Source organism: Athene cunicularia (assembly GCF_003259725.1).
Source record: "Athene cunicularia isolate RWA chromosome 3 unlocalized genomic scaffold, athCun1 chr3_part1, whole genome shotgun sequence".
NCBI classification, from domain to species: Eukaryota; Metazoa; Chordata; class Aves; order Strigiformes; family Strigidae; genus Athene; species Athene cunicularia.
The window spans coordinates 1,016,821-1,028,140 of record NW_020799097.1 but is presented as its reverse complement, the minus strand read 5'-3'; the positions used below and the strand labels follow the sequence as shown (position 1 = coordinate 1,028,140).

Genomic DNA, 11,320 nt, shown 5'->3' with positions numbered 1-11,320 from the left:
CCCTGCTGGCCACGCCAGGGCTGACACAAGCCAGAATGCCATTGGCCACTCAGTCAGAGACTAGGATACAAAAGGTGGATTTTAAACTGAGGGTTGCTCAGAAGAGCTCCAGGAGCCGTTTGCCCAAGGTCCCACCAAGAAGGAACACCAGGACATCTTCTGAACCCCCACCTCTGCTCATGAGTCAGGTTATGCCCAAACTACTCACCAGAAGAGCTAAATCTGGTGCCCTACTACAAGCTCTACTTTTTCTTTCACTTGGGTGGGAACTGGGAGGACCTGACACACATTTCCAGCATCACAGGCTCCTCCTGGCTGACACACAAGCAACAGGGCCCTCTCAGAAAGCGGAGGAAAATGGGAATGTCCTTCCCTGGGAAGGGGTGATGGAGATGTGCTCTGTCATGCTGGAGTCCCCCAAACCAGACTACAAGGCGGGAGCTGCACTATCACAGCCCGGCTTTGAATTTCAGCCGCCCCTGAAAGGTTTCTGTGGGCAATCTTACCTGATTGGAAGACATGTTCTCAGCCTTCATTAACGACGAGTAGCTCCTGGAAGGAAAATGACATTATCTTGCATGATAGGTTTTCAAACCCCACCAACAGACAGCTGTTTTGATAGAACAGGACCCAGCACCAGAAAAACCACATTTTTTTTTCCTTTCTGAGCAGGCTGGATAAGCATTGGCTTATCTTATACTCATTGCCTGATTAAAACAACCAGACAAAGCCCAAGCACTATGCAGGCTCCTCCGCATTTTTGACCTGGAACTACCAGCTGGATCATCCCAGGAGGTAGAAAATCCTTTACTTTGGGGGACAGCCAAGAGGCAGCTCTGGGGCAAGGTTAAATAAGCAGGAAGGCCCCTTTCTCTGCAGCACAGACACGCCTGCTGCTGACTTCTCAGCTTCATTTGCTTCTCCAATCTCTCCTTTCTGTGCTCTCCATGCGTTGAATCACTCAGGAAACCGTGGAGTTTTTTCAAATTCTGGTTTCACTGTCATTTACAGATAAACATACCTTACTAAAGATTAAGAACGAGCTTTTGGGGCCAGCCAGCAGATACTTCCAGCGCTGTACGGGGCTGTTGGTACTAAGGAATCAGCTCACACGTGCTGCAGCACGGACAGAAAGGTCAACGTGACATTTCAAACCACCATCCCTCAGCCTGAGCTTAAAGGAGGGTGTGACTGAGGATTCAGGGGGTTTAGTTAACATCAGCGATGCAAGAGGAACCTGAAAAAGCTCTAGAAAAGGCAAAAGTGCTTCCTGAGCCTGTCCCAGTGACACAGAACCAAGGGGCTTGCCCAGTTTCACCCAACTTAGGGACAGGTTTGAAAAGACACAGTCCTTTATTTTAACAATGGTTTAACATCCAGGTTTATTTTAGGAGAAAAGGGGGGAAAACGCATTTATTCTAAAGACAAAGGCAATCACTGGGCCGTGCAGAGGTCTGTGCCAGAGCAGGTCAGCTGAGCACTGAGTAACGCCGGGCAGAAACTGCTGACCCACGACTCCCTCCCAGCGCCGATGACAACTGCAGAGTCGGAAGCTGGCACTACAATTTATTACTTACCGAAGTTCTTCCAGCTCTTTCTTCTTCTTCATCTCTTCCTTTTCCTTCCGTTTCATCTCCTGGATCTGGGCTTTTTTCTCATTTCTCTCCTCTCTGTCCCGAGCTTCCTTCTCCGCAGCCAGGTCTGGGAATCGCTCCACTTTTGTCTTCTCTAGTCGGTTCAGGATCTCATTCACCTTCTTTTCCACCGTCAGCATTTTGACCTTTGGAGTGCAAAAAACTGTGATCCTTATAAAAAAATACTTTTATTCTGGCACTTTCTCAACAGAAAGAAAACACCCTATTTCCACTTTATGCATGGCCGAATCCCACAGAAACAGATGCTAAGGGAAATCTCTGCCACCGAGGCCTTTACAGCAGGTTGTGTAACAGCAAAGAAGAGGCCCACTCCCACCACTCAGAAGCACATAGCTAATAAGCGTAAGCATTGCTAAGTACCTAAGCATTACTAATTTCATTTCTTGGCACATGCCTCATCAAAGAAGCCAAGACACGAGAACCGGTCCCTGCCAGTTCCTGAAGAGGTGGCAGAAGGTCTCTGCAGACTGTTTTGGGGACAGAAGTTCACATGCTGCTTGTTGACTGCAGGGTTTTCAGCATTTCTTGCCCTGCTACGGACCTCCTTTAGTCAAACAGCTGCACCTCTAGAGAACCTTCTCTCCCAGCAGCCGTATGTAACTATAGTTTAAGAATAACACTGTCTGCAGACACTAGGTCAGGCTTTAGAATAGCTTAGTATGCTGGCTTGACCCTACACTACAGCTAAAAATCTCTGCCTTGTTTAACAAATTGTTTAACAGGTTTAACAAATTCAGAGGCAGCACTGGGGTGTGACAGCTCTCAGAGCAGAGGCAGCGGAGCAAACCCAGTGAAAGACACTCCCAGGACCCACCCAGCCCTCCTTTGCCCAGCAAGTTCAAGCCCTGAGCCCTTACAGATAGGACACTACTAACTTAACTATAAGCTGATCCAAAGCAACTGCTCCTATGCATGCTCTTCAGCCGCAGCAAGAGATGATTTCAGTGGAGGATAAATACAAACAGCACAGATTAACACATGATACCAGGGGGGATCAGCAAAGACTCGTCAGCTACAGCGTGCTGCAGTTTGGAAACACACTCTGGGACAGGCTACGCTCTGCTACAGGCTGACACTGAACCACAGATTCTCAGGGGATGTTCAGGTAAATCCAAACACGCTCCCAGAATCTCTCTTATGCTTCAAGAGCAGATGATTCCCTGGTTTTAGGGCAAACGCTGTTTGCCAGTTCCTAACCCAGAAACGTTACAGTCAGCCCGCAGGTCAGCGTTGCTGGCTTGCAGCAAACACTTACATCCTTCTGCCTGTGAAAGCCAATCTGCCCCACGTCCATGTCTGCAGTTTTCTTCAGGTTAGTCCACGGCGTGTACACCACGTTGACATTGTTCATCTTGCAACCTAGGAAGGCAGGGGAAAAGGGCAACGTTTCAATTCTCTCCCTGCTAAAAGAGGTCTTCAAGTCTCCCGCGCACATGGAAACGTTGGCAGTTGCTCTTGTTGCAAACATTACTAGCTAGGCAAGAAAGAAGAAAACGGAGAAGCCCTTCCAGCGTTACAGTGAAACGGAAGAACCCCACGACATCGTTTTCTGCAGTAACACGAGCGCTGCAGCAGCATTAACGAACTCCAGATGGAGACTGTCTTTGCCAGAAGAGCAATTTCTATGGAAGGGGGCCCCAAGGTGGTGGTAGAGAAGAGACTGCAAGGCCTCCTTGGCTCAGACAGCAAGATGGAGGCACAAACAGGAATTTCAGAGCTTTAAAATTCATCCTTACAGATTTGTACCAGGTGGCCCCAGCAGCTGCAAGCGACAGCTGCTTCCCCTGAGACCCACAGGCACCGCAGCAGCAAACGTCTGCTCCAAAAAAAACCCCACACGTGGACTGAAAACACTCGCCACAAACGTGTCACAGTGAAATCCCGGGCACCAGGTGTTACCTTGAATGCTATTCGCCTTCACGAGATGGGCGCAGTCTATCAAAACTTCTTTGGGAATGTCATCCACCGTCTGTCCCTGTGACAGAGCAAGGCAGTGTCAGTGGCTTGTGGTGGGGGGCTGCAGGGACCTGTGGGCACACGACAGTGAGGAAGCAGGGCACGATGCTCTGCAAACACAGGCAGCACCTCTGTGCTCCACAGCTGATAACATTGGAGCCTTCTGTGGCATATGTAAGAAGCTCAAAGTGCTGCAAGTGATTTGCTTTTCTCAGAGGTATTCTCCCTGTTTTGCATCATCAGTGAGTTCACAGATGGCACCAAGTGAAGCGGGAGGGTCGATCTGCATGAGGACAGGGAGGCTCTGCAGAGAGACCTGGATAGACTGGATCAGTGGGCAACGTTAACGGGATGGGATTCAACCAGGGCAAGTGCCAGGTCCTGCCCTTGGGCCACAACCGCCCCCTGAATGGCTACAGGCTCGGGGAGGGGTGGCTGGAGCTGTCTGGGAGAGAAGGGTCTGGGGGTTCTCACTGACCAGCAGCTGGACAGGAGCCAGCAGTGTGCCCGGGTGGGCAAGAAAGCCAACAGCCTCCTGGCTTGGATTAGAACTAGTGTGAGCAGCAGGAGCAGGGAGGTGACAGTCCCCTGTGCTCAGCACTGGTGAGGCCACACCTGGAGGGTTGTGTCCAGGTCTGGACACCTCAATCCCAGAGAGATCTGGAGGGGCTGGAGCGAGGGCAGAGGAGGGCAACGAGGCTGGGGAAGGGCTGGAGAATCAATGCTGTGAGGAGCCAGGGAAGGAGCTGGGAGTGTGCAGTGTGAGGAGGAGGAGGCTGAGGGGAGCCCTCATCCCTCTCTGCAGCTCCTGACAGGACATTGCAGAGAGGCTGGGGCTGGGCTCTGCTCCCAGGGGATCAGGGACAGGACAAGTGGGAATGGCTGGAAACTGCCCCAGGGGAGGGTCAGGCTGGGCAGGAGGAGAAAATGTTTCCCAGCAAGAGTGGTGCGAGAGTGGAACAGGCTGCCCAGGGAGGGGGGAGTCCCCATCCCTGGGGGGGTTTCAGGGCCGTTGGGATGAGCTGTGGGGGATGTGGGGTAGGGGAGAGCTTTGTAGAGTCGGGCTGAGGGTTGGACTCGATGATCCCGAGGGGTTTTTCCAGCCTGAAGGATTCTGTGCTCCTGTGATGGTTTATACACACGCCGGGTGTTGAGCCAGACATCAACTGTTCTGTTGGGCCACATTAAACTTCCTGCTCCTCCTCACATTATTTGGCAACAGAGGTTGTAAATTCAAATCTCCCCACACTGGTGGTTCCCTGAACACTTAAACGGTTCACACAAGCAAAGACGGGTTCATGCGTTCGAATCGCTGCAGAACAGGCACAGGCAGTTCTTACACAGGTTTTAATGCTTTAAAATGTACCTGTCACAGCCTTATAATGTTTTAAAATATACCTGTCGCAGGATTACCTTGTGTAACCGGAGGTACACGTGCGCAGAAGAGAGTTTATCCACGTGAAACCTTCAGGATTTTTTTAAAAAAAAAAAAAAAAAAAAAACAGAGGATAAGAGCTGGTGGATGTGTTGTCCTGAAAGATTTACTTCCTAACAAGTGACAAAACAGGACAACAAAAGTATAGAAACATTCATGATACACATGTTTAAAAGCAGGCAAGGGAGTCAGAGTGTTTCTTGAAGGATACAACAGTCCTCTCAACGGGAGACTGAAAAAATAAGGACCTTTTTTCTTTTTAATACTATAATACATGCAGGTGACACTCACAGGACAAACCTAGGCATGTGGTGTTTGGGTCTATTTATTCTTAAGAGAAACAGCACTCAAACTCTGCAGCAGGCACTGCTACATCACTTACACAACTGGTCTCAACATCACAGAGCAAAAAACCCTCAAAATTTCTCCCTGAGGGGCCACGGAGCTGCCCCCACCAGCAGGAACAAGTGATGCTGCCTGGGAAGTGCACAGGGTTTAGTGGTTTCAGTGGGTACCAGAAGGTGAACCTCCACGTCATTCACTGCCTCCCAGATTTCACAAGCCTCAGGAACCCCCCCAGCCCTCTCCCCATCAGACTGTTCATCTCCTTGAGGGCTCCAGCTGCCCTTCTCCAGATCTTTTCTAACTTAACTCGTGTTTTTACCACAATCACCTCTTTTTGAAGCCTCTGTCCTGACCCAACACTCACTCCAACCCTGCACACTTCCAAGGGCAGAGGTGAGGAGCTGATTTTGTGTCACTTCTGTGTCAGACTGTATGTCTCAAGCATTGCTGTCACGCCACCACCACTTCCTGGCCTCAGTGTCCCGTGGACATGGAGGAGTACGCTCAGAAGAGGAATTGTCCGAGACAAAACCACAACATCTGCCCGAAGTTAAATCAGGGCAAAGAAGACGTGCAGGCTGGCATGACCACCATGAACACCGGGGCATGTGCGCATGGAGGGCCATGAGATAATGAACCTTGTGGAAACGGGCGGGCTTTTTGGAGAAATCTGGGACAATACAAGGACTTCATATTCCTCTCTCTCCCTCTCAGCCTTGTCATCACTTTGAGAGCTTGGAGCACCTTCACCTGCACCAGGACCGAGCCAACGGTGCATCACTGGATTCGTGGTGGTGGTAACTAGCCTTGCTGCGTCTCTGCTGTTTTTCTTGCTCAGGGATTCTGACTTTTCCTTCCTTTTCCTCTCTGTCCTATCGCTATTACCAGTTGTATGCCAAATAAAGTTCACAAGGTTGTAGAGCATCTGACCTCGTTTGTGTCTTAATCTCGCTCTTGGGATCGTTTAAGAACCCTCCCCGATATCGGGTCGGGACAACCTCCCAACTTTTCTTAACACCATTTTCTTTTTAACATATCAGGACTTTTTCCTTCCTGCTGCAAGACAGAAAACACTCCAGCACCAACACAAGAATTTGTACCTCCTGAGGCTCCTACCCCCATTCCACTAGACCCCTCTTAAATAGGAGTGAGTCTGAAAGGTGTCAGACACCATTAGAAGAACAGTTCCCAGAAGGGGAACAATTCCACAAGAGGATCTTGATATTTTGTTGAGAGGGCACCAGGACATGAAAAAAAGTCACAAGATATGAAAGAGATGGGGAAAGATGACTTCCATGGTTCAGGCAATTTGAGGATGAATCTCAAGGTCACTCTTAACTAACAGTATAGACATACCTTAAATTCTGTAGTAATAGGACAAACATGAGACAGAAAATGAACATGATATTGCTAGAGCAAAGTGTTATTCAGCTGAAATACAATCTCTTCTGCTAGAAAGGAAAAAGAATACTCCTTTGCCAGTTAGCTGACCGTGGACAAAACATCCTCTATGGAGCGTGTTAGCTATTACCTATTCGACCTCCAGGTCTACTGAGATACCTCAGCTCATCCTGGCAAAGAGGGAGAAGGAGCAAAATCCACATGGTGATTCTTGTTAGAAACTTCCAGTGAAGGAAAGGGCAGCAACTGTACAATAGTGCCCAAAAGCAAGCAAACTCCTGCATAAAAATCCCCAAAATTTTATCAGTCTGGAAAGATTATGGACTAATCCAGGCAAAGATGCCACAAATTGCTGCTAAAAGGAGTGGGAACTCTCCTGGCTGCTCTTCTCATTTAACTCTTCTCATTTCCCAAACGCAGTGAGAGCAAGAGCAACACTTTTATTCTGAAACACAAACATCTGAGTGGGGAGTTATTGCTACTCCAGCATCTCCGTGCACAGATAAACCCCAAAAAGTTTCACAAAGGGGCCAGCTCTTATGATGAACAAAGTGTGTGGGGGGTGGGGGTGTCAAGGGGGAGATGCAGAGGAATGAACTCAGAATCAGCGGGGTCCCAACTGCTGCAGTCCACCTCCACCCTGGGATTGCATTTAAACTGCTAAATGGCCTTAAAAAAAAAAAAAAAAAAAAAAAAAAAAAAAAAAAAAAAAAAAAAAAAAAAAAAAAAAAAAAAAGGTGATTCTGCAGTGCCTGTGGAAGTGAGAGGGTTGTTAGGATCACTCCACTCAGTTGCATAAAGAAAGGCAATTTGTTTCAGCACCTACCAGATATCTTCAGGCCAGCCATACTTTATTAGGTCTTCATCTGTAGGAATAAAAAGCATCAGTGAGCAAAACCCAGGAGCTGATCAACAACAAATCCAACTATCTGTCGAGTGAGAATCATCCACTGTTGGTCAGTCCCTGCGTGGTGATGGTGCAGGAACAGAAAAAGGCTTTAACGCTGCACCTGCCTGCTCCAGGTATGGCCCAGGACACCTTCCACCACAGAATTTTGACATTTTAAAGTGAAAAGATGTTTGTTCAAATACCTGTCTAATGGGGGTGGGGGGGAAGACTTTCAGTGCAAACCTTCAAAACAGCCACACTAACACTTTTTTCCTGGAGCAAGACATATCAGCTACTGCTGTGAAAACAGGAGGCACAGCAGAACCATGACCATGAGGGAAAGGACAGGCACGGGAAACCTCCCGAGTATAAAACCTCACTGGAGAGGGGAAAACTACAGAAAATACAGATTGAGGAGGGAAACAGAAGGTTGGTTTGCAAAAAGTTATCAAACATAACCTGAAAAGCAGTATTTTTCTCTAGACAAGATTTTTTTTTCCCCCAGTTAATTTAGTTTACACTTGTATTTGAAGGCAGTTACTCTGCCTAGAGGATTTACAAAATTTATTTATCCTAACTAAAAGTAACCCAGCGGATTTCAGAGGGGTAAGTAAGAATCACTTGCAAGGGTGGACAAGTTTTCAAACCATATATTGAATTAAGACACACAAAAACATCCTTTCATAATGACCTTAAATCCCCACAAATGGAAATCCAAGCCATAAGGCATCGTTACATGAATGTACTTACTTTCATACTTATCTTTTCCCATGTAAATGGTGTAAACGGAAGGAACAACTGAGGGATAGAAAGAGGAAAACAAATCAAAAGGGGGTTGGACAAACTGTGCAAGGAAGGACAAACACACCAGTTTTAGGACACAGAAATCAGAAAGAAAACTGCTTCATCCATCCATCCCGCTTCCCTCCAGGGGGCCAAAGGAAGTTTGTTTTTTTGTATTTTTGGGGGTTTATTTTGGTATTTCCTTCAGATTTTGTCCCCAGTACTTCAACAGAGTTTGGAAAGTGGCATTTCCACTGCTCCCCATGGAAGATTATCCAGCAAGGAACAGCTTTCTATGCAAAACACCCTCAACACCCAGGGGGTTCAGACTGTACCTATGTAATTGTATAATCTGTTCAATTAAGCACATGTCTGTGAGCCAGAAAGGCTGAGGTTGTATTTACAGTCTGGGATCAACTCTCTGTGTGGCCTTGAGTAAAACAGCTCATCCACCTGGGCCTCACCTCCCCAAAGTACCAGCAGCCCAGTGTGACCCTGCCCCAGGTAGCCTGGAAGGATTAAAATTTGCGAGACAACGAAAAGACCAAAGTTCCATAAACTCCTTTGTCTCATCTGGGCCCTTTTGGGACACTTCAAACAATGTCGTTCTCTTCTTTAGGCAGTAAAGACGCTGCCAAATCTGGGAAAGCAAATAAGTGTCACTTCAGCATCTCAGAGCAGGAAGAGGGTGCTAGAGTCAGGGAAGTCCTGTTGCAGAAAAACAGCTTGCTAAAAAAAAAAAAAAAATTAAAAAAAAAAATTTCTCACATGTTTACACAGTAGCAGGGAAATCCCAACTATCACAGCAACACTATCTATCAGTTTATCACCTTTCTAGCGTCTAGTTTTTAACAATTACCTTGTGTGCAAATGCTGTAGCCGTGGCTACAAGCGTCAGCGCTGCGCTGAAATTTAGCTGTTCTGCACCGGGATCTACAGGGCCCCAGGATGTGAAGAATTAGTGAGAGTAAGTTTTCAGCAGACAGCTTGACGCCAGTAGCTGAAACAACCTGCTGCAGGAACACAGATTTGCATTTTTCCTATACTGTTGCAGAACAAACAGAATTCACAGCCTGATTTCTAAAGTCACTCCCTGGTGGCACACAAATGAAAGACTAAGAGCAAACAGACGAAATGCAAGTGACCAAATTTGCCTCAAAAAAAGCGTTTTTTGAAGAGATGGTGTCTAACCTCCTATTTTCAAAGTCACTAATACGGTAGGTACACTTACGGGCTATAACTCGGGCAGTGAAATGACTTGGATCTCAAACTGCTTACTGACCCGGCCCTTTCTGAGGGCATTTTTATTAGAAATGCAACATCACCAGCACAGAGTGCAGATAACACTTTTCTATTTAGTTATGAGGTAATAAGAAATAGAAATTCAAAAATATGAAAGGATTATATGCCTGTGGGAGTTAAAGACTGGAAAAAAATCCACCCCGGGGAAAAAAGGACAGTCCAGAGAATGTGAGGTCGTTGTGACTACAAGCACTACCCATAATAGTAAAATTAAATTCTCAAAAATAAAGTTGCATTAGTGAGGATTCTGTGAAAACGAAGCCCATCTTGCCAACAGAGTAGGGCAACACTAACACAACCAAGCAGATTACTTCCAACCCATTCGATTTAACACACACCAGTAACAGCGCAACACGTTTTAGGCAAACTGCAAGTCTCCCCGTTACAGACATCTCTCTGGCAGCAAAACTGGTTATAATGTGTCAGAAACCCTCTGCAGAACTGTAATTTCAAAACAAAGGAGATTGTTCGTGTCACTGGCAGAGTTAACTGCAGCTTGCTTGCTCCTAGGACTCCTCCCCGAGTTATCCTACATGTGTGCCCGGCACTTTTCTCCCCACAGAAAGGCCCACGTCCAGGAAAGTCTCTCAACTTCTCAGGAGCAGCCTGCTGATCAGCAGAGAATGTTTCCGAGTATCAGACTAAACGATCAACGCAGCCATCTGCTAACCGGGTGTGGAAAGGGCCTGACTTTCCGCAATAGAAGGAAAAAAGCTTTTAAACAAACCCCAAGAACAAATTAAGAAACAGTCAGAAGACTGTTAAATCTTGCCTTGTTCAAGGAAAATCAAGCAGCTTAAATCCTTCTAATTTAGAAATGTCATCTCTAGAACTGAGGAAAACGATGCTATAAAATACTAGTTCGTGGATCCAGTGGGTAAGGGGTAAAAACCATACAGGAACTTTCTCAAGCAGGTTCTAACTTGGTGAAACGACTGGGAGCAAGCCTCAAAAGGAATATTCCTAAACTACCCTCTGTATCATCAGCCCACATTGCATCAAACCACTTCAGAAGTGGCCAACCTTTCCATATGTGCAAATGAAAAAGAGATAGCTATATTAAAGGCAAAATATCGAGACAATTCAGGCATTACGCCTTCCCTCAAACCCCTGACAACGGTACACTGGAGAAAGCTTTTCAGAAGTCGCCCCCCGGTACTGCTATTCATTCAAGGCCGTGAACAACCACTGCTCAGAGGCTCAGCCCAGGGAGCCCCGTAGCTCCTGAAATGCCTTTAAGCTGTACCCGATTTCGGCCCAAACCGGGTCCTTTACACTCAGCCCAGCCCAAGGGCTCGCAAAACGGCACCGACAGGACTAACGGGAATGCTCGGGGCAGGAGGAGGTGCCGTTACCGGACGGTTCCCCTCACTGAGGAACGGGGCAGGGGGGTGCGGCCCAGCGCTCCCCTCACAGCGGCGGGACCCGTCCCAGGGCCCCGCGCGGGCGCTACAGGCCTCTGACGGCTCTCCCCGCACTCGCTCGCTCGCTCACCGTTAGAGGTGAAGTAAAACACCATGGCGGCGGCGGCTCCTCCCCCCCGGCCCGGGGCCT

At 47.6% G+C, this 11,320-nt stretch overlaps 2 protein-coding genes across 4 annotated transcripts in view; one reads left to right on the top strand and one right to left on the bottom strand.

Annotated features, from left to right (window-relative positions):
• Positions 1-1,145, top strand: part of SCARA3 (scavenger receptor class A member 3) — a 9,381-nt gene extending 8,236 nt beyond the window's left edge. The window contains exon 5 of the mRNA XM_026846343.1: positions 1,012-1,145. Within this exon, the coding sequence (XP_026702144.1) occupies positions 1,012-1,145 (134 nt within the window). The remainder of the gene's footprint in view (positions 1-1,011) is intronic.
• A 229-nt stretch (positions 1,146-1,374) lies between these two features.
• On the bottom strand, positions 1,375-11,313 carry CCDC25 (coiled-coil domain containing 25). 3 transcript variants are annotated; one of them, XM_026845439.1, is made up of 7 exons: positions 11,261-11,313; positions 8,432-8,479; positions 7,619-7,658; positions 5,025-5,076; positions 3,555-3,630; positions 2,911-3,014; positions 1,382-1,780 (listed from the first exon to the last, which is right to left on the bottom strand). In XM_026845439.1, exons 1-7 carry the CDS (start codon positions 11,283-11,285, stop codon positions 1,574-1,576), a joined length of 552 nt encoding a protein of 183 aa, XP_026701240.1. In that variant the 5' UTR covers positions 11,286-11,313; the 3' UTR covers positions 1,382-1,573. The 3 variants fall into 3 exon arrangements, with proteins under 3 accessions (XP_026701241.1, XP_026701240.1, XP_026701243.1); XM_026845442.1 differs by having other exon boundaries at positions 1,641-1,797; XM_026845440.1 differs by lacking the exon at positions 8,432-8,479 and having other exon boundaries at positions 1,375-1,780; positions 11,261-11,312.
• Positions 11,314-11,320: the final 7 nt, after the last annotated feature.

Bases quoted from the DNA above. Each gene is read 5' to 3' on its own strand.
- CCDC25 (XM_026845439.1), bottom strand. From the start codon at position 11,285: ATGGTGTTTTACTTCACCTCTAACG. The intron at 7,659-8,431 runs GTAAGTACATTC...TTATTCCTACAG, and splicing joins GGGAAAAGATAAGTATGAAA to ATGAAGACCTAATAAAGTAT. The intron at 5,077-7,618 runs GTAGGTGCTGAA...AAAATCCTGAAG, and splicing joins GGCTGGCCTGAAGATATCTG to GTTTCACGTGGATAAACTCT.